The 22,591-nt window shown below is 40.5% G+C and overlaps 2 protein-coding genes across 2 annotated transcripts; both read left to right on the top strand.

The window, feature by feature from the left end:
• Positions 1–3,057: 3,057 nt before the first annotated feature.
• Positions 3,058–15,625, top strand: golga7ba (golgin A7 family, member Ba). Its single transcript, XM_060860577.1, has 5 exons — positions 3,058–3,178; positions 11,764–11,889; positions 12,484–12,636; positions 12,746–12,847; positions 12,933–15,625. The coding sequence occupies exons 1-5, from the start codon at positions 3,167–3,169 to the stop codon at positions 13,011–13,013; spliced, it is 474 nt and encodes a 157-aa protein (XP_060716560.1). The 5' UTR covers positions 3,058–3,166; the 3' UTR covers positions 13,014–15,625.
• A 2,099-nt stretch (positions 15,626–17,724) lies between these two features.
• r3hcc1l (R3H domain and coiled-coil containing 1-like) lies at positions 17,725–21,806 on the top strand. Its single transcript, XM_060860556.1, has 7 exons — positions 17,725–17,875; positions 18,773–19,270; positions 19,354–19,538; positions 19,654–19,724; positions 20,813–20,908; positions 21,209–21,349; positions 21,434–21,806. The coding sequence occupies exons 2-7, from the start codon at positions 18,788–18,790 to the stop codon at positions 21,484–21,486; spliced, it is 1,029 nt and encodes a 342-aa protein (XP_060716539.1). The 5' UTR covers positions 17,725–17,875; positions 18,773–18,787; the 3' UTR covers positions 21,487–21,806.
• Positions 21,807–22,591: the final 785 nt, after the last annotated feature.

The following is a 22,591-nucleotide window of genomic DNA, read 5'->3' on the forward strand; positions in this document are numbered from 1 at the left end:
TCATTATTAACTGACCGATTAATCGTTCATAACTATTCATCGCTATTCAAATGAGTCTCAGCCACACGGTCTTGGGGAGGAAACACTTTTGCTTTTACTGGTGTAACCGTGGTGACAGTCGTCTCTTGGTTGCGTAGTAATATAGGAAGTTAAAAAAAATATGTGTTTGTTTAAGAAACTTGTACGTCTAAGATGGTGTAGTGTGTGAACGTGTGTGTGTGTGTGCGTGTGTGTGTGTGTGTGTGTGTGTGGAGTTTCCTCAGGGTTCTCCAGTTTTCTCCCTCAGTCCAAAGACACGCTGAACCTGATTGGTCTCTTTAAATTGTTTGTCTGTGGTTGTGCCTTGTGATGGGGTCAAACCCATCGTGGAGGTTCCCTGTGTAAGATAAATGCTACAGAAAATGCACAAGTGGATGGATGGATAATAATAATAATAATAATAATAATAATAATAGACTTTATTTTCTATAGCGCCTTTAAAAGTAGCATCTCAAAGTGCTTTACAGAAGAAAAAGGAAACACACAATTATACAAATAATACGTTAAAATAGTAAGATATAAAAACACACCAAATAAAAACATACTATCAAAACAAGTAAGTTAAAAAAATCAATTTAAACTAAAAGCTACCCTAAAGATATAAGCTTTAAGGGAGGATTTAGAGACACTAAGGGATTCTGCTCACCTGATCCGAACAAGCAGGATTTCCAGAGTCTTGGAGCTACAGAAGAAAATGCCCCATCACCCAGAGATATTAAACGGGTCTGTGGGACGATTAAAAGGCCGGAGAACACACACAGGTGTGTAGGGGGCTAAAAGCTCAGTAAGGTAGTGAGGAGACAAACCATTCAAAGCTTTGTAGGTAAGCATAAGAACTTTAAAATCCACCTGAAATCTGACAGGGAGCCAATGTAAGGACTCCAAGACCGGAGTATGTGATTTCTCGTCCTGGTTCCAGTCAGGATTCGGGCGGCTGAAGTCTGAACCAGCTGTAATTTATTTAGGGTAGCGATCGAGACCCCGACCAGCAAAGTGTTACGATAATCAATACGAGAAAACACAAAGATATTGATCAACTTTTCAGCTGATGTATTTACAGTGTTCTGAGCATTGATAAATGTGTGTGTGTGTGTGTGTGTGTGTGTGTGTGTGTGTGTGTGTGTGTGTGTGAGTGAGTGTTTTTTACCTGTAGCAGGTGGGCTGCTGCTGAAGCTCTGAATGCATTGATTCCTGTAGACGGCCCATTGCTCTCGTAGCTCCTTCAGAGCCAAACAGACCTACAGAGAGACGTCACACACCAAACTGTTAAAGAACGTGGACACACACATATATACACATACGCACACATTCCACCCACACACACACACACACACATATATACACATACGCACACATTCCACCTACACACACACACATGTATACACATACGCACACATTCCACCTACACACACACACACACACACACACACACACACACACAACACACATACGCACACATTCCACCTACAAACACACACATGTATACACATACGCACACATTCCACCCACACACACACACACACATGTATACACATACGCACACATTCCACCTACACACACACACACGTATACACATACGCACACATTCCACCTACACACACACACGTATACACATACGCACACATTCCACCTACACACACACACACACATGTATACACATACGCACACATTCCACCTACACACACACACATGTATACACATACGCACACATTCCACCTACACACACACACACGTATACACATACGCACACATTCCACCTACACACACACACGCGCGTATACACATACGCACACATTCCACCTGCACACACACACATGTATACACATACGCACGTATACACACGCACACATTCCACCTACACACACACACATGTATACACATATGCACGCATTCCACCGACACACACACACACGTACACACATACGCACACATTCCACCTACACACACACACGTATACACATACGCACACATTCCACCTACACACACACACAAGCACACACACACACATAAACACATACGCACACATATACACATACGCACACATTCCACCTACACACACACACAAGCACACACACACACATATACACATACGCACACATTCCACCTACACACACACGTATACACATACGCACACATTCCACCTACACACACAAGCACACACACACAACACACAGACATATACACATACGCACACATTCCACCTACACACACACACACACAACACACACATACGCACACATTCCACCTACACACACACACACACACACACACAAACAGCTGTAATCATTCATCCAATTATCACCTACACAATAGCACCATGAACACTATATCACTATATCACATCATCAGGAGTTTTATTTCTGTCTTATTTCCCCAGATACTAACAGCTGCATGTGTGCATGTGATTATATATCATTTCTTCTTCTTCTTTTTATTCTTCATTATTTATCTACATTCGGAACAAATGTTACACGTGCATCAGATATCACCCCTAAATCTGTTGATGGATCATAAAGCAGACGTGGGAGTCACAAGTAAGTCACACACGTGCGAGTCACAAGTAAGTCTCAAGTCATGAAAGTCAATCAAAGTCAAGTCGAGTCTTTTTTTAATATTTCTCAAGCAAGTCTCAAGTCTCAAATTTGCGACTTAAGTCTGACTCGAGTCAAGTCATACGACTCGAGTCCACCATCTCTGTCACAAAGTCCACATCACGCTGTAGTTTTCTTCTCTTCTGCTTGTTCTTACACAGAGATCCTTTCTTGCACGTTATCTTTGACATATACAGTGTGTCTATAACTAAATCATTTAGGAACAAGGCAGTGAGCGACATCCTTATAATCCTGTGAGAAAGTGCAAAGGATTGTAGGATGCATCACTGAAGAGCTTTAGAAGTGGCCTAGATGGTGAAGGCGCCTCAGCAGGACGCACTGATCGGATTGTGACGCATCCAGATGCCTTCGTGCTGGATTTTAAAGACACGCCCTCCACCACCCCTCCACCCTTCTCTCTCTCTCTCTCTCTCTCTCTCTCTCTCAGTTCATCCATCTATCCGTTCATCCTCTGGCTGCAGTCTGTCGCCCGCGTGACCCGTTAAAACCGATTTAGCGATCGGTTGCATGGCAACATGGCGACGGAGGTAAGAATCTGTTTTGATCTCCTCTCAGATTTCATCTCAGTCCTGCAGCGTTTAACGTGTCGTTAGCGTTCAGACAGAAAAGCCTACAGTGTTCCTACACTGGATTTTAGACTAAGCTAAAGCTTTGGTGTCTTTCACGATCAGAAGATGACACTGAAGTGTAGAAACACAGCTGAGCTGAAACCTCTGCAGCCTCCTTCATCTGTCAACGCTGTTTCATTCACCAAACCTGCAATGTTTTAGTCTCGATTGAGTCTCGATTTGTTTTAGTCTCGATTTGTCATGATTAAGTCATGATTACTGCATTAATATAAAAAACACACACCAAAGTTGATCTACTACACAATACAGTAGCTCAGGTCCTAACTTCAAGCATAACATCTCTGTACCTTGTGATGCAACCTGAAAGTTTATCTTTAAAAACGATTGTACATGATGGACACGTTAAGATCAGCACATACTAATTACAGGCACAGGAGAAATATCTGTAGTTTTTCCTTGTCACACTGGTGTAATATATAGTATAATTTGATTATAGTAGGTATCGTTTTCTTGAATTGTCCTCGGCCTACTTAGCTGATGGTCATTTGTCATTACACATGTACAAGTACAAGGCAGCGAAATGCAGTTTAGGTCCTAACCAGAGTGCAATAGTAGAAAGTGCAGGATATACAGTGTTTATAAGAGTTAAATAAGTTAAATAAAATGGTAATATAGGAGTCATTTACAGATGTGTGTGTGTGTACTATGGACATAATATACAGATTTACAGAAGGATGTGTGCTGTAACAAAATATAATCGTTATTACTATAAACTGTAATTTACAGATGTGTGTGTATTATGAATATAATATACAGATGAATATGCACATGCACATGCACTGAACACCACAATGGAGTAACATACAGTCTGTGAAAAAGGGCAATTTAGTGTGTTTTGTTGTCACTAGGATGCTATATTGTTATAGTAAAGGTGTACACGTGTTATATTGTTATAGTAAAGGTGTACACGTGTTATATTGTTATATAAAGGTGTACACGTGTTATATTGTTATATAAAGGTGTACACGTGTTATATTGTTATATAAAGGTGTACACGTGTTATATTGTTATATAAAGGTGTACACGTGTTATATTGTTATATAAAGGTGTACACGTGTTATATTGTTATATAAAGGTGTACACGTGTTATATTGTTATATAAAGGTGTACACGTGTTATATTGTTATATAAAGGTGTACACGTGTTATATTGTTATATAAAGGTGTACACGTGTTATATTGTTATATAAAGGTGTACACGTGTTATATTGTTATATAAAGGTGTACACGTGTTATATTGTTATAGTAAAGGTGTACACGTGTTATATTGTTATATAAAGGTGTACACGTGTTATATTGTTATAGTAAAGGTGTACACGTGCTATATTGTTATAGTAAAGGTGTACACGTGCTATATTGTTATAGTAAAGGTGTACACGTGTTATATTGTTATATAAAGGTGTACACGTGTTATATTGTTATATAAAGGTGTACACGTGTTATATTGTTATATAAAGGTGTACACGTGTTATATTATTATATAAAGGTGTACACGTGTTATATTGTTATATAAAGGTGTACACGTGTTATATTGTTATATAAAGGTGTACACGTGTTATATTGTTATATAAAGGTGTACACGTGTTATATTGTTATATAAAGGTGTACACGTGTTATATTGTTATATAAAGGTGTACACGTGTTATATTGTTATAGTAAAGGTGTACACGTGCTATATTGTTATAGTAAAGGTGTACACGTGCTATATTGTTATAGTAAAGGTGTACACGTGTTATATTGTTATATAAAGGTGTACACGTGTTATATTGTTATATAAAGGTGTACACGTGTTATATTGTTATATAAAGGTGTACACGTGTTATATTGTTATATAAACGTGTACACGTGCTATATTGTTATAGTAAAGGTGTACACGTGCTATATTGTTATAGTAAAGGTGTACACGTGTTATATTGTTATATAAAGGTGTACACGTGTTATATTGTTATAGTAAAGGTGTACACGTGTTATATTGTTATATAAAGGTGTACACGTGCTATATTGTTATAGTAAAGGTGTACACGTGTTATATTGTTATAGTAAAGGTGTTATAGTAAAGGTGTACACGTGCTATATTGTTATATAAAGGTGTACACGTGTTATATTGTTATATAAAGGTGTACACGTTTTATATTGTTATAGTAAAGGTGTACACGTGTTATATTGTTATAGTAAAGGTGTACACGTGCTATATTGTTATAGTAAAGGTGTACACGTGTTATATTGTTATAGTAAAGGTGTACACGTGCTATATTGTTATAGTAAAGGTGTACACGTGCTATATTGTTATAGTAAAGGTGTACACGTGTTATATTGTTATAGTAAAGGTGTACACGTGTTATATTGTTATAGTAAAAGTGTACACGTGTTATATTGTTATAGTAAAGGTGTACACGTGTTATATTGTTATAGTAAAGGTGTACACGTGCTATATTGTTATATAAAGGTGTACACGTGTTATATTGTTATAGTAAAGGTGTACACGTGTTATATTGTTATAGTAAAAGTGTACACGTGTTATATTGTTATATAAAGGTGTACACGTGTTATATTGTTATAGTAAAGGTGTACACGTGTTATATTGTTATAGTAAAGGTGTACACGTGCTATATTGTTATATAAAGGTGTACACGTGTTATATTGTTATAGTAAAGGTGTACACGTGTTATATTGTTATAGTAAAGGTGTACACGTGCTATATTGTTATAGTAAAGGTGTACACGTGTTATATTGTTATATAAAGGTGTACACGTGTTATATTGTTATAGTAAAGGTGTACACGTGTTATATTGTTATAGTAAAGGTGTACACGTGTTATATTGTTATAGTAAAGGTGTACACGTGTTATATTGTTATAGTAAAGGTGTACACGTGTTATATTGTTATAGTAAAGGTGTACACGTGTTATATTGTTATAGTAAAAGTGTACACGTGTTATATTGTTATATAAAGGTGTACACGTGTTATATTGTTATAGTAAAGGTGTACACGTGCTATATTGTTATATAAAGGTGTACACGTGTTATATTGTTTGTACCTTTACCAGGTGAATATTGTACACCTTTAAATGTAAGGTATACAGATAAATGGACACTAAGTAGATTTACAATATTGTTACGCTGCGTGTATTTATTTATTTTGGGCACGTGTGTTTTCCATTTATGTATTTGTTTATTTATTTATTTTTAAAAGAAAAGATATGGCGCGTGCTCGCTATGCTGGCGTCCTGTCCGTGTGTGTGTGTGTGTGTGTGTGTGTGTGTGTGTGTGTGGGGGGGTTGTGACGTGGCAGCCGAGCTGGGACATCAAAGAGGATAAAGCGCGTCCAAGCTCAGCACTTACACATTCTACATTTCTGTGGAGTTTCGGAATTTATACATTTGTTTATTCGGTGTTTGTTGTTTTTTTCCCTCAAAGTAAATCACGTAATAAAAGCAAACAGCTCGGTAATGCTTTCAGCACCGCGGACAGCCACCGGGAGAACCACACTGCCCTACTGTCACCAGTCTGTAAGCGCGCGCGCAAACGCTTTCCGGTTCTGTGTTGTTTTGTAGCTGCTTTTACTTAATGGCTGCTGGAACGAAACTAAGATTTGTATTATTTTTTTTTTTTTAACTCGTTTTTTAATCCGTTGTGTTGAATAACTTCTTTGTGCTTTAATAGATCCCAGCAGACGTCCCGTGGTGTAACCTTGAGCAGGACGGTCTCGTTTTTTATCCCTCAGATCTCTGATTAGTGATGAACACGAGATAGACAGAGAAATGCACCAAATATGTAGAGCTTAATGGAATTTAATCAGCAAATAACCTGTCATGGTTATAACCAGGTTGTGTGATTGATTTGCTATCAAGTAGTGTGTGTGTGTGTGTGTGTGTGTGTGTTGTCAAATTGTTGCTTTGTATATAAATATGGCTTTATATAACTCTAATAGAAACGGGATGTTGGTGTTTGAGATCCCAGTGGAGCGCCTGTAACATTCCTGATTAAAGATCATCCTGCTCTTGTTTATTTACACCATAAACAACTGGTGCTCTTGACCTCGCTAACAGATCCTTGAGGTTTGTTGTTAGATATCGGTCTGTACTTGCTGATTCCGATTGCACGAATTTGCGGTAGAAGACCCTCGATGGCGGACCCGTGACGTGTGTGTGATTAAACCTCGGTTTGGATTCTTCTGTTAGAGATGCACGGAGCTCCTGATGTTCGCGAACTGATCTGAGCAAAATGGTGGAACTCCGATGGTTCGTGGATCAATAGTGCTTGATTTGACTTGATGGATATTGGGCTGCTGTTGGCACTTTGGACTAATTTGATTGGAGTTTAAACCCCAGTTCTTTGTCCTTTTTCTGAACCAATGGAGAAACCGTGATGCTTTGGGATGGTCTTTAGTCGTGAATTTGGCAATTTAGAGCAGAATGACTGCTGGATAAAAGTTCTATTGCATATCAAACAAATTGTATTGTATTGTCCACATTGTGTCACTAATATTGCTGCGGTGGTTGATTATATTACAGAAATACGGTAATGAAAACCAAGCGGACGTGTGACACTGTTGTTCCATATTAAAACCCATTTGGTGAATCAGGCCATGAGGACACACGATGGCTGTGTAAGCCTTAATAAATCAAAAGACACCAGGATAACAGCTTCAGGATGATCTGTCTTACTGCATCTGTTTGTGTATGTGTGTAGAGAGAATGCTGCTATGAATTGACTCCTCAGACCAGTATCACCTCGGGCGTTATCGATCCGTTGTGGTTTTGGACAGAATTTGGCCGACGGCAGCAGCTCTGCATCCATTATTAATGAAGCGTTTAAGTATCAACAGTCCGGAGCGTTTAGTGGTGCTGCGACACGCTCAGAGAGACCGAGAGAGACAGAAAGTGGAACATTCGCATGCATCACACGTGACGGGTTTCATACTCGACCGCTACGGCATGTAGCCTAGTCATGGGGCAGCTGTGAAGCAGTAAATCAGCAGCAGGACTTAATCACATTTAGCTTTAGCTCCGCTCCAGCTCTCATATCTCACAGTCTGGACTAACAGTCTGAGGCTCGGCTTCCTGACAGACGCCGTCTGTCTGCTGACATTATAGATCATATAAGATGATGTACATATACAGTTAGTATTCTGATTAGATCTGAAACAAAGGCATGTGATATTAGATTAGATTAGATTAGATTAGATTAGATTCAACTTTATTGTCATTGTGCAAGGTACATGTACAGAGCAGTTAGCATTTCATTGGCTCTGTACATGTACCTTGCACAATGACAATAAAGTTGAATCTAATCTAATCTAATCTAATCTAATCTAATCTAATCTAATCTAATCTAATGTAATCTAATCCTCTTTAATGCAAACAAAGTCACTCAACACACATGTTTAGCGTCCCACTGATTTTTCTTTCTTTTTTTCACCACAGCTGCAAGTCAAATCTTTGTTCTGAATCAATGTCGTGGTCTTTGAAACATATTTGTTCTGATTTGTTATCTTAGTTTTTTAGATTTTGTCCTAAATAAAGCAGCATTAAGTTGTTAACACACTTGTCTTTCACACATCATCACTCTGTAATATTAATGTTTAATTCATGCAATAATCTGTAGAAACGTGTTGAAACGATACCAAGCCTCAGCGAGCTAAAAACTCATACCGGTTCTCCAAGATGGCCGTCCTGCTGAAGTCAAGTGATTAACTTGTGACACAGTGACATTTCACGGTGACCATGTTTCTAGATTTCAGCGTGTCCTGCTGTGTCGTCAGTGAAGGACAAGGTGAAGTTAGGAGAAAGATCACGTCTCGTTGCTCCTACGTTGTTTGGATATCGTGAACGTCACTGTGGCTGTGAGACTGCGGCACTCAGAGGTCAATCGGAGGTCAGGGGCTTGTGGTTAAGGACTCGCGTCTTGCTTTTAGAGCTGTAATGAGCAGCATGTTGAATCAGAGATGCACTTTAAACCCCAGACTCTGAGGAGATCATCATTCACCATTGATCCTGATGTCACAGTCCTAACACTGACAATGAAAGTGGAGCTTCATCTGTGTTAATGGCTGTGATGTAAACTGTAATGTTAACCACACACTGAGCTCTCATTACCACTCACAACCACAACCTGATGGCTGATATGGAAACAGCAAAGGGACCAAGGCTGGGAAAGCAGGGTCAGGGTTCTGATGATGTCACTGTCGGGTTACTAATGACGTTACCAGAGATGGGGGACTCGAGTCATATGACTTGACTCGAGTCAGACTTCAGTCGCAAATTTGAGACTTGCTTGACAAATATTAAAAAAAGACTCGACTTGACTTTGACTTGACGTTCATGACTTGAGACTTGACTCGGACTTGAGTTAAATGACTCGAAATAACTTGTTTTTCGTTTTTGTTTTATCTTTTTTGTCTATTTTGTTTTTAAATCTGTTTTTAAACGCACGCAAGAGCGAAATCTAACCACGTGCCGCAGCAGACAAGCAGAGGGAGCGCGCGCACTAACTAATAAACCTTAACAGTCGTGACGAAACATGGAAGGAGCTACACCAAAAATAATTAAGTTCAGGTACCGGGAGAAGAGAAGAACAGCAGAATGCGACCACATCGCTCACAATTGGATGACAAAATTCTATCAAATTAATTTTTTTGCAAGCGCAATGTAGTGTAAATGTTTGGTCACTGTTTATGTGGAAATGTCAGCTGTTTTACAATAGCACTTATAATTGGTCTTCAGTGTTAGGCTTTGTGTGAAAAGCGTATGGATCGTTTATGGGGATGCACACACACACACACACACACACACACACGCGCGCGCGCGCACACACGCACACGCACACACATTCAATTTAATGGGATAGTTCACCCAAAAATACAAAAATTCGTTTTATCCAAACTCTTCATGAGCCCCATTCACTTCCATAGTATTCTTGTTTCCCCACTATAGAAGTGAATGGGGTTCATAAATGGTTTGGTTATAAACAGTCCTCAAAATATCTACATGTGTGTTCATCAAAACAAAGACATTTATACAGGTTTGTAACATCATGAGGGTGAGAAAATGATGACAGAATTTTCATTTTTAGGTGAACTGTCCCTTTAATTAATAAATTACACTCACTTCAATCATCTCTCTCTCTCTCTCTCTCTCTCTCTCTCTCTCTCTCTCTCTTTCTCCAATAGTTAATTCATTTCAAGGTTTGTGTGATTCAATAATTTACGTTTTTTGATTGACGTGATTGATTGTTGTTGTTATTCTGTTGTTAAAAAGGAAGGATCTAATTTAAGGATGTGTTCATGTCCCATTAAAAGGGAATGTCTGTTCCGTCTTTTCCATGGTCTTCTGCCATGTTTGAGGCAAATTGAAACTTTTCATGCTTTTATGTTGGCTTTATTTCAGTTACTTTACATCTTATTCTATGTAGTTTTGATTTGTATTCATTTTTAGATTTTTATTGTATTTACAACTCACCTGTATTTGGACACCTTTTAAAAATAAATGCATATAATCATTTTTGTTGCAAATAAAACTCTCATAGTCCATAAATACTGTAGATTTAACTTTGTTTAATATATACATTAAGACTTGCCAGTGACTTGCTTGACTCAAGCTACGACTTGACTTGACTTGACTCACAAAAAATGACTTGGACTTGCTTGAGACTTGAAGGTTAAGACTTGAGACTTACTTGTGACTTGCACATGTGTGACTTACTCCCACCTCTGGATGTTACTGTCGGGTTACTGATGATGTCACTGTCGGGTTACTGATGATGTCACTGTCGGGTTACTGATGATGTCACTGTCAGGTTACTGATGATGTCACTGTCGGGTTACTGATGATGTCACTGTCAGGTTACTGATGATGTCTCTGTCGGGTTACTGATGATGTCACTGTCAGGTTACTGATGATGTCACTGTCGGGTTACTGATGATGTCACTGTCGGGTTACTGATGATGTCACTGTCATGTTACTGATGATGTCACTGTCAGGTTACTGATGATGTCACTGTCGGGTTACTGATGATGTCACTGTCGGGTTACTGATGATGTCACTGTCAGGTTACTGATGATGTCACTGTCAGGTTACTGATGATGTCACTGTCATGTTACTGATGATGTCACTGTCAGGTTACTGATGATGTCACTGTCAGGTTACTGATGATGTCACTGTCGGGTTACTGATGATGTCACTGTCGGGTTACTGATGATGTCACTGTCATGTTACTGATGATGTCACTGTCAGGTTACTGATGATGTCACTGTCGGGTTACTGATGATGTCACTGTCGGGTTACTGATGATGTCACTGTCAGGTTACTGATGATGTCACTGTCGGGTTACTGATGATGTGTGACATTAAACTGTCATTTGCTTTGTGCATCCTGAAACATAGAACATAAACTTAAAAAATATGGATAATCTGCATAAACTGACACTGTGTGTGTGTGTGTGTGTGTGTGTGTGTGTGTGTGTGTGTGTGTGTGTGTGTGTAAAGTTCCATAATCTACAGGAGCTGAGGCACAGCGCATCTCTGGCTAATAAAGTCTTTATCCAGAGAGATTACACTGAGGGAACTGTCTGCAAATTCCAGACCAAATTCCCCTCTGAACTGGACAGCAGGGTGAGACAGACACACACACACACACACACACACACACACACACACACACACACAGAAGGAAAAAAGCGTTTGTGTAAGAGAGACTGTGCTCGTTTTGGTGCTGCTATATTCAGAAATTTTTTTCTCAGAAATTTCCCCAAAGTTTAAACAGTGCTGAACACACACACACACATACAGACACACACACACACACACTCTCACACACACACACACACACACACACACACACATACAGACAGACACACACACACACACACTCTCACACACACACACACACACACACACACACATACACATACAGACAAACACACACACACACACACACACATTCTCACACTCACACACACACACACACACACAAGCTTCTGTAATTGAAAGAACTGGAATTAAATAATATTTGTGATATCTGTAATTTAGTGTTAGAAAGGAATATAGAGACACACAAATGACCTGCAGAGAGAGAGAGAGAGTGACAGAGAGAGTGACAGAGAGAAAGAGAGAGAGAGAGAGAGAGAGAGAGAGAGAGAGAGAGAGAGAGAGAGAAATGCATTAGTCTGATTGGCTGGTTGACTCAGCCCTTATGTGATTGGTCAGATTGAGAAGACTCTGTTCGAGGACACGGTGAAGACTCTGAACAATTACTATGCAGAGGCGGAGAAGATTGGAGGCCACGCCTACCTCGAGGGCTGCCTCGCCTGCATCACAGCCTACCTCATCTTCCTCTGCATGGAGACGCGCTATGAAAAGGTGTGTGTGGGTCAGAGTACATTGTAGACTGTGTGTACTGTGTAACACCAGCTTGTTTAATACCCTGTTTTATTTCTTACTGTGTGTGTGTGTGTGTGTGTGTGTGTAGGTCCTGAAAAAGATCTCCCGATACATTCAGGAGCAGAATGAGAAGATCTACGCTCCCAGAGGCCTCCTCATTACTGACCCTATAGAGAGGGGCATGAGAGTTGTATCCTTCCTCACTGTGTGTGTGTGTGTGTGTGTGTGTGTGTGTGTGTGTGTTTATGTATGTTGCCTTGACACTTGTGGATCAGATTGAGATCAGTATTTACGAAGACAGAGGTTCCAGTGGATCGAGTTCAGGAAGCAGCACCACCAGTAGCAGTGGACGATGATGGTCTTCCCGACACACACACACACACACACACACACGCACACATGCACACATGCACACATATACACACTTTTGCGTTCCAGACACATTCTGTGTTTCAAGTAAAAAAGACATAAACATCCCAATCACCAACACGGTCCATCTGCAGGTGGCACCACGGGTGTGGGTGTGGCTCCGTGTCCATATATGGAATCGTCAAGTAGGAAACAGGAGTTAATTTTCATTTTTGGTTCCTGTGTTAGAATTTCTAAAGGGACAGGAATCTTCACTGCTAGTCGGGTGGAGGATCTTCACTGGAGAACATTTAGAACTTGTCCATTTTCACATCAAGCTTCACATCACTGCCACAGAACCCCAACACTAACATATCATTACAGTCTCTAAATCGCTTCCTCAAGGGTTCTTTGGATAGTTAATATTTATAACTCGATAAAATGGTTCTATAGATAACGTGACAAGGTCACGATGATATTACAGGTGTGAGTCTTTGTGTTACTGACAGATGAATGGCCATTTACTCTGAGCCACGCCCGTTTACCATGAGCCACGCCCGTTTACCATGAGCCACGCCCGTTTACCATGAGCCACGCCCGTTTACCATGAGCCACGCCCGTTTACTCTGAGCCAGAGTTTTATCAGATCTGCACACAGACCCTCCTCCAATCACTGAACATGAGCTTCTCAGGACACACCCTCTATTACCTTGTCATCCATATACGCTGGAGTTCCACACATCTCAGAGAAATAGACTACATTTACACACACACACACATAAACACAGACACACAAACACACACACATAAACACAGACAAACATAAACACACACATAAACACACATACACACACATAAACAGAGACACACACATAAACACACACATAAACACACACAAACACATATACACAAACACACACACACAAACAGAGACACACACATAAACACACACACATAAACACAGACACACATAAACACACATAAACACAGACACACAAACACACACACATAAACACAGACACACACACACACACATAAACACAGACAAACATAAACACACACATAAACACACATACACACACATAAACAGAGACACACACATAAACACACACATAAACACACACACAAACACATATACACAAACACACACACATAAACACACACACATAAACACAGACACACATAAACACACATAAACACAGACACACACACATACACACACACACATAAACATAAACACAGACATACACACACACACACACATAAACACACAAACACAGACACACATAAACACACAAACACAGACACACATAAACACACACACAGACACACATAAACACACACATACACACACACACACACACACAAACACAAGTACTTGCATGATTTTCACTTCTGCACCTGTGTGTTGTATGTAGCAGCCTGTAGACCTGATGCAGAGCAGAAGAGAGTCTTCCACAGTGGGTCAGGAGTCGGCCATGTTTGCACTTTTCCTTATTCATTTATTTATTTATTTATTTATTTTGAAGCTGCACGTTGACGATATCAGTTAAGAGTCAGACGCAGAACCACTCCGGGGTCAGAGCCACGTAGATGTGCTGATATTTATTATTAACCTAGAAAAACCAAATCTGATCTCACTTCAACCTGTTGAGCCACTTTTCCTTTTTTATTTCCCCACTTTAGAATGAGAGGTTTTATTTTTTTAGAGTGATGACGGTTTCAGAAAGTGAGACAATCTGGAGCAGGTTTTATTACACAGAGCCTGTAAACAGTCGTCTCCCTGGAGTTCCAACAGAAAAACTCGAGTCGGGTTCTGCGTAAACCTTTAGAAGGTTCCGGAGTACAAAACCTTTCAGGGACGAAATCTAATGGAAAAGCTCTACATGGAAGGATTTGGGGGATTAATATAGAACATTTAAATGTTCCCCCAGAAGGCAAAAGGAGAGAGCTTTTCAGAATTAGAACTTTCATCACATCACATAAGTTTTTCATATAACCTTGAAAAGTTCCTCCAAAAGTGGAAAACACGTAACCCTTAAAGGTTAGAATTTATGATGTCCCGAGGAAGGGATTAATGATCTGGGGCATCTTATTGTTTATAATATACGGATTTGCTGTAGTTTAGGTTGTGTTATTTACTATATTCCTGGTTTAGAGCTTCCACAGAGTTCCGGGTCTTCCTCACGCTAACACGCTGAAACTACGCCACGTACCTCTGGAGTGCCAATGTATCGTGATCATCAGGAGATATAAAGACATGACAAAGACTGGTTAGTTTAGAGAAGCTCAGGATTAAAGATGTGAGTAGAACAGGATCATTCATCATACTCTCATCTCATCATAAAGCTTCCACTGCCATATCCAGAAGTCTACACGTCTCACTTTAGTCAGACGTGAGCTCTTCAGCGTGCCCTGACACTGCCACTAGCCAAACCCTCGTTACTCCTCCGTACAAGCTTCTATTCCCTAACGAGAGAACTGGCTCATGATTATGCAAATATGTAGATGGGTTTCATTACAGCCTGCACTCTGAAACATGAAGCTTGTTTCTCTGTTGTGTAGCGAGAAGTGAAACAGAAACAGCTCACGAATTAACGATTACGGCACCGTGATAAAGACACACAGGGAAAGACAGAAGTTCATATATGATACTGTGCCACATGCTTCTCTGCACACAACAATAAAGAACTTGAACAATCTGTTGCTGCGTCTGTGTTTAATCATTCATTCATTCATTCATTCATCTTCTACCTCTTATCCGAACTACCTCGGGTCACGGGGAGCCTGTGCCTATCTCAGGCGTCATCGGGCATCAAGGCAGGATACACCCTGGATGGAGTGCCAACCCATCACAGGGCACACACACACACACACTCTCATTCACTCACACAATCACACACTACGGACAATTTTCCAGAGATGCCAATCAACCTACCATGCATGTCTTTGGACCGGGGGAGGAAACCGGAGTACCCGGAGGAAACCCCCGAGGCACGGGGAGAACATGCAAACTCCACACACACAAGGTGGAGGCGGGAATCGAACCCCCAACCCTGGAGGTGTGAGGCGAACGTGCTAACCACTAAGCCACCGTGACCCCCAGTGTGTTTATTCTTAATTTTAAATTTATACGAAGCTTTTTCCTTTGAAACAAAATATACGCAATTTTCTCTTTAAATCCAAAACGATTTCAGTGTTTTTACTTTCGCATCTTTGAGTTTGAATGAGTTTCAACTGAATACACAAAAATCCCTATCAACTAAACCTGACTGATCTGATGTTCCTGAAAAGTCCAATCTCTGATCGCCGTTGATTCTGACAACCAATTTGCACCACAAAGGCAACAGATTATTGTAAATTATCACCTGACATTTCTGTTCTATCTCAAAGTGTTTTCGCAACATCTTCCTTCTTCATCTAACGTGTTGTGATCAATTCAGATCATTTTGACTCTTCAGAGAATACACAAATTAGTGACATGACATCATCTGCCGACTCCTACTACAGTCCAGCGTACACGTGACGCAGAAAAACCCGACATCTGACACAAAAAGGTGACGTGAACTCATTCTGAAGGTCCGGTCACATCAACGTAGCCTGAGTTCTCTGACATAAACATAGCTTATGACACAACAACTTCATTCTCCTTAAGTTTCTTCTTGATTTGTAGCTTCTGTCTCAGGATCAGACCATTGTGTCAAGTGTTTAATGAGCAGAGATGTAAAAGACCTAGCTTTGTGCCCTGTTTCATTGTTAGTCACAGACACGATTCATTAAAATCTTGTTTAGATGTTTATCAGATACAGAGATTAGATATTCGGCCTTGTTCTGGACACAAAGCGCTGCGTTTAGATTGGAAACGAATAGACTTTATTACTAGAGCGTGTACGAGACACGTCTTTGTAAACATTAATATTTCATTCGAATACACGACTTTATATTTATATTATTATTGATTATTTACTTTTACTTTATATCCTTCTGTCATATACTTTACGGTTTAGAGTAAAATTAGCACTACAATTCGACCATTTTGGCCTCCATTGGTAGCAAATAAATAATCAGAGAAAGATGGATGTAGCTTTGTGCTTTGTGCGACTTCTTATACGGTTTCTGAAATAATCTCAGTAGTTTGTATATGTGATAACTATATTAAAGGTGCGGTGCACGTTGTTTGAGAAATGCTTCAGAAAACAGAGTCGGACCGACAAACAAAACAAACGTGTAGCCGATGAGCAGAAAGGGGCGTGTCTTGTCAATATGGGCGGAGAGAGTGTTCAGTGCGCATGTGTGAAATTAGCAGAAAGCGGTTTTAACATTGACATGGAGGATAAAAACAAAGAAAGAAAGTGAAGAAAGGCTTACGATAAGGTAAGAAGTAGGACGTGTTAATATAGGATCAGCTTTCCAGCGCTGGAGAGAACTGAACGTCTTCCGTGTAAAACGGAGCTAAACCTTTCACGCTACAACACACAGTACTACAAAAACACATCTGTATTACCATAGTGTTACTCATTGTGTTCATTTACTGATAAAAATATCCCCTCGGTCATCTGCCCCAGCAGGTTCTGCCATAATAGTTGCCTGGGTTACGTATGTATGTGTGGGGCGGAGCTATAAAAACAGGGGTGACACCCATTTGGGTTAGGGGCGTGTTTGTTTTGGTGATTTCAAATGTCAACATTAGTTTTTAAACATCGTGAACCGCACCTTTAAGCCCTTTTCCCCACGTAGCTAAGCTAGGCTAGTCATGAGAAATAAAAAACTACAAATCCCATGAAGGGTTTTTTTTTGTGATGACGTCATCGCGCGGCGACCAAAAACATCCGGTTATGGTTTCAACATTTTGGCGTCTTTGTATTACAAGGTTTGTGCACGAAATAAGTGTCTGTGCCGCTTAAAGACTAGAATGAGCGCAGAATTACATTTAAACTACAACTGTGCAGTATTTCAGTCAGGCTTTTGTGATTTATTTCGATTTCCTGAGAGACAATGACGAGCATCTTTAGCTAATGTTAGCGCGTGGAGCTAATCTGCTTGTGTATTATTGTGTTGTTGTGTATTATAGTGTGTTGTTGTTTTGTTATGTCTTATTGTGTTATTGTATTGTTGTGAGTTGTGTTATTGTGTGTTGTTGTGTATTATAGTGTGTTGTATTGTTGAGTTGTTGTATTGTTGTGAGTTGTGTTATTGTGTCTTGTTGTGTATTGCTGTGTATTGTTGTGTTGTTGTGTATTATAGTGTGTTGTTGTGTATTGCTGTGTGTTGTATTGTTGAGTTGTTGTATTGTTGTGAGTTGTGTTATTGTGTGTTGTTGTGTATTGCTGTGTTGTTGTGTATTATAGTGTGTTGTTGTGTATTGCTGTGTGTTGTTTTGTTGTGTGTTTGTGTGTTGTATTGTTGAGTTGTTGTATTGTTGTGAGTTGTGTTATTGTGTGTTGTGTATTGCTGTGTGGTGTTGTTTTGTTGTGTGTTATTGTGAGTTGTGTATTATTGTGTGTTGTTGTGTTATTATTGTGTGTTGTTGTTTTGTTGTGTATTGTTGTGTTATTATTGTGTGTTGCTGTGTATTATGTGTATTGTTATTGTGTGTTGCTGTGTATTATATGTGTGTTATTGTGTTTTGTTGTGTTATTATTGTTGTTGTTTGTTAAACATTTAAACTGATTTGTGTAATACAGATTTTTTTATATGTTAATGCAGGAATGTTGTGTGTCTGATCTTTATACCGTGTTTTCACCTGTAGGTTTATTTTCTTTTCCAGTGTTTCTATATAGTGATGGAGGAAACGAGCCATTTGGAGTCAGAACCCAAACCTTCAGCTCCATCACGAGATAAGAAGCCTGACGCTGCGATTTATGTACCCAAGGGACGACAAGGTGGAAACCAGCCCCAGTCCAGAGAAAAGCCCCAAACAGGGGGTGATAAGAAACCCAAAGGCAGACCAAGGTACACTGATAAAGCCCGAAGATACAACAACAAGAACAAGAAGGACAAGAAGGAATCGGGGGACGAGGGCTTTACAAACGGAGAAGACAGACCGAGCTCGAAGGGAGGAAGAAAAGAGAAAGAAGAACCAGGTGTGGAAAAGGAAAGTGTAGAACAGACGAGAACAGATTCCTCTGGGGATGTGATCGTATCACACACGACTACTGAAACCCAGCAGAACCTGCAGGAGGAAGAGGAGCAGGAGGAAGGTGATAACTGGGATTCTCTGTTCACAGACGATGGAGAATGTCTCAACCCACACCTGCTGGAAGAGGTAGAAAACTTTACAGCCCTCCGTGTAGTTACACTGTGTTCTGGTGTGATGTCTCTCAGCACGTTTCCTGCTTCCTGTTTCAGATCTCTCAGAAGGCGGGGCTTAACAAGACGTCTGTACAGGAGGCACGGTTCGACTACTATAACTGGACGCCGGAGGACGAAGAGGTGGAGCTGCGAGAGGACGAGCTGTCGCATATCGTGGAGATCTACGAGTTTCCCACCGAGTTTAAAACAGAGGATTTAGTACTAGCCTTCAGCTCATATCAGTACGTTGTGTACAATTTTACTGAGTCCTTCCTGCTGTCCAGGTTTCCTAAATAAGCCATGTACTAGTGTGTGTGTGTGTGTGTGTGTGTGTGTGTGTGTGTGTGTGTTTTCCAGGCAGAAAGGTTTTGATATACAGTGGATTGATGACACACACGCCCTCGGCCTCTTCTCTAGTCCCATAGCAGGTCAGTTTTAAAAACATTTCCACACACAATCAATGTGTCCAGAACATTAACACCGTATAACACACAATATAAAACACACACACACTTACACACTCAAACCCCTCACGTACACTCACACACACTCAAACCCCTCACATACACACACTCACACACACTCACACCTGTCACATACACACACTCAAACACACTCACATACACTCAAACCCCTCACACACACACACTCACACCTGTCACATACACACACTCAAACACACTCACATACACTCAAACCCCTCACACACACACACACACTCAAACCCCTCACATACACACACTCACACACACTCACACCTGTCACATACACACACTCAAACACACTCACATACACTCAAACCCCTCACACACACACACTCACACCTGTCACATACACACACTCAAACACACTCACATACACTCAAACCCCTCACACACACACTCACATACACTCACACACACTCAAACCCCTCACACACACTCACACTCACTCAAACACACTCACACTCACATACACTCAAACCCCTCACACACACCCACTCACACACACTCAAACCCCTCACATACACTCACATACACTCAAACCCCTCACATGCACTCACCCACTCACATACACACACACACACACACACACACACACACAAAGCCTTAAAATCTCGATTAATTAACATCTGTTGATGTTAATAGTATAAATTAAGTGTGATTTCAGTTGCACATCATTAACATGATGAATCAATACCCAGTGAAGTCAGTAAAGTTGGATTAAAGCGACTCTTCAGTGCTGTGCGGCGTCTCTGTCAGTTCAGCTGTAGATCTCCTGCATGCTGTGCGCACATCTGACCAGCAGGTGTCACTGTGTGACGTTGAAGTGTTTTACAGCAGTGATGTTTACTCGGTTTGGTTCAATGTGCTGCACAACGACACATGGAGAGGATGTAGAATGATGAATCGTTACTGTGACACACAAACCTCTAATAATCCCAGACGCAGATAGTAAATACATCAGTCGTATATAAAATGAGAGCTTCGAATGAGTTTGTGTGGATGATGATTTGCTCCTTTATGTGTTTGTGTAGCACGAGATGCTTTGAGGACCAAACACCCCATGCTGAAGGTTCGTCCTCTCTCCAAATCCTCCTCAGCCACGAAAGCCAAAGCACGCGCATCCTCAGGTACTCCCTCTATCCCTCCCGTGCATAAATATTCACCCCCTCCACCTTTTGAACGGTGTATGTACAGTATATGGAGATTATTTAGGTTACGTTTAACCACACAGCAATCAGCTGAAACGGAGATCAGCTGCATCACCCTGAGGGGAAACTTAGATGCGACTGAAAAAATTTAACAGTTTCTCTCTCACTGCCTTTTTGTGTGACATTTTGCAAAATATACGGATCCCCTTCAGTATTGAGGGCTATTCTTTTGTGTAGATTCTTGAGGGGTGAATACTTACGCACAGCCCGGTGTTGTAGATTATCTCCTCCCAGCTAAAGAGCGTCCTCAGACGAGTGCGGCTCTCGCCCGGCGCCTGGTCACCAGCGCTCTCGGGGTGAAGAGCACGCAGAGCCGGGAGGACCGCGAGGCCGAGAAGAACAAGCTACGGCAAGCCAGAGGTAACACACACACACACACACACACCTTTTTTAATGTGTTCACACACAGTAATGTAACTTTTTACACCTTCTGCTTCACTTTAGAGCAAAAACGACTGGCAGCCAAGCAGCGAGATGACGCATGGGAAGGGAAGTGAAGATCAAGCAGCTTCTCTCTCACACACACACACACTATGACCCTGTTCACTTATTTCTGATCCTTGTGTGTGTGTGTAAGTGTGTGTATTTCCCAGTTTGTAAATAAATCATTTTATAACTTACACTTTAAACTCAAAGCTTCTTTGTTATGATGCCAAGCGCCCACATGTGTGTGTGTGTGTGTGTGTGAATCTGTCTTCAGATCATGTTCAAGTTCTGTAATAGTTTTTATTTAACGCTTTAAGTTTCACTGCTGTAAAGACTTTAACTGTGATTTGAATAAAAAATTTAAACAGAAATAAAACATGGCTGTGTTTAACGTCTTGTTCAGGATGTGTTTACTTTACGGTTCACTTTCATACATCACAAGTTCAACACACGTGCTGAGAAAAGACCGACCTTTTAAAAGTTCTCCTCTGGAAAGGATTTTGGGTCACAGTTACACATCCTACAGCATTTAACACACACACACACACACACACACTTTACGTACAAAAAGCTGACCACAAAGTGCAAATTTACAGTTCTTTCATATTTCAATAAATCCTTGGAAACATCAAGGTTTAGATTTAGCTGCTACGAATCACGTTCACATGATGTAACTTCTAAATAAAAAGGAAATTATTTGTAAGTCTAGATTTATAAGACTTTGCTTCCCTTCTACACCTGTAACTCACTGAAGTCATCCACTCACTCCATGTGCTTTCATACACAATGACGACTACACAAACAGTTCTCTGCTATGTGAGAGTGAAGATTGTGTTTATTAATCTACTGTAATCCCTTTTATTCACGAATGAATAAGTACAGACACGGACATGGTTAAGTCTCAATAAAGCAAGAGCTAAGTCTTGTTAATAAATCACCCTTTGGTTCATGTCTATTTAGTTCATTAGGAGAAATTTAACAAGGGTCCACACACGCACAGACAGAGAGACGCACACACAGACACGCACAGACAGAGAGACGCACACACACGCACAGACAGAGACGCACACACAGAGAGACGCACGCACACACACGCACAGACAGAGACGCGCACAGACAGAGAGACGCGCACAGACAGAGACGCGCACAGACAGAGACGCGCACACAGACAGAGAG

This window comes from Tachysurus vachellii, chromosome 24, assembly GCF_030014155.1.
Source record: "Tachysurus vachellii isolate PV-2020 chromosome 24, HZAU_Pvac_v1, whole genome shotgun sequence".
Lineage (NCBI taxonomy): Eukaryota > Metazoa > Chordata > Actinopteri > Siluriformes > Bagridae > Tachysurus > Tachysurus vachellii.

Coding starts and splice junctions, on each gene's coding strand:
- golga7ba (XM_060860577.1), top strand. Junction 11,890..12,483: donor CCTCTGAACTGGACAGCAGG/GTGAGACAGACA, acceptor GTGATTGGTCAG/ATTGAGAAGACTCTGTTCGA. Junction 12,637..12,745: donor TGGAGACGCGCTATGAAAAG/GTGTGTGTGGGT, acceptor GTGTGTGTGTAG/GTCCTGAAAAAGATCTCCCG.
- r3hcc1l (XM_060860556.1), top strand. CDS start 18,788: ATGGAGGAAACGAGCCATTTGGAGTCAGAACCCAAACCTTCAGCTCCA. Junction 20,909..21,208: donor CAAAGCACGCGCATCCTCAG/GTACTCCCTCTA, acceptor CCGGTGTTGTAG/ATTATCTCCTCCCAGCTAAA. Junction 21,350..21,433: donor CAAGCTACGGCAAGCCAGAG/GTAACACACACA, acceptor GCTTCACTTTAG/AGCAAAAACGACTGGCAGCC.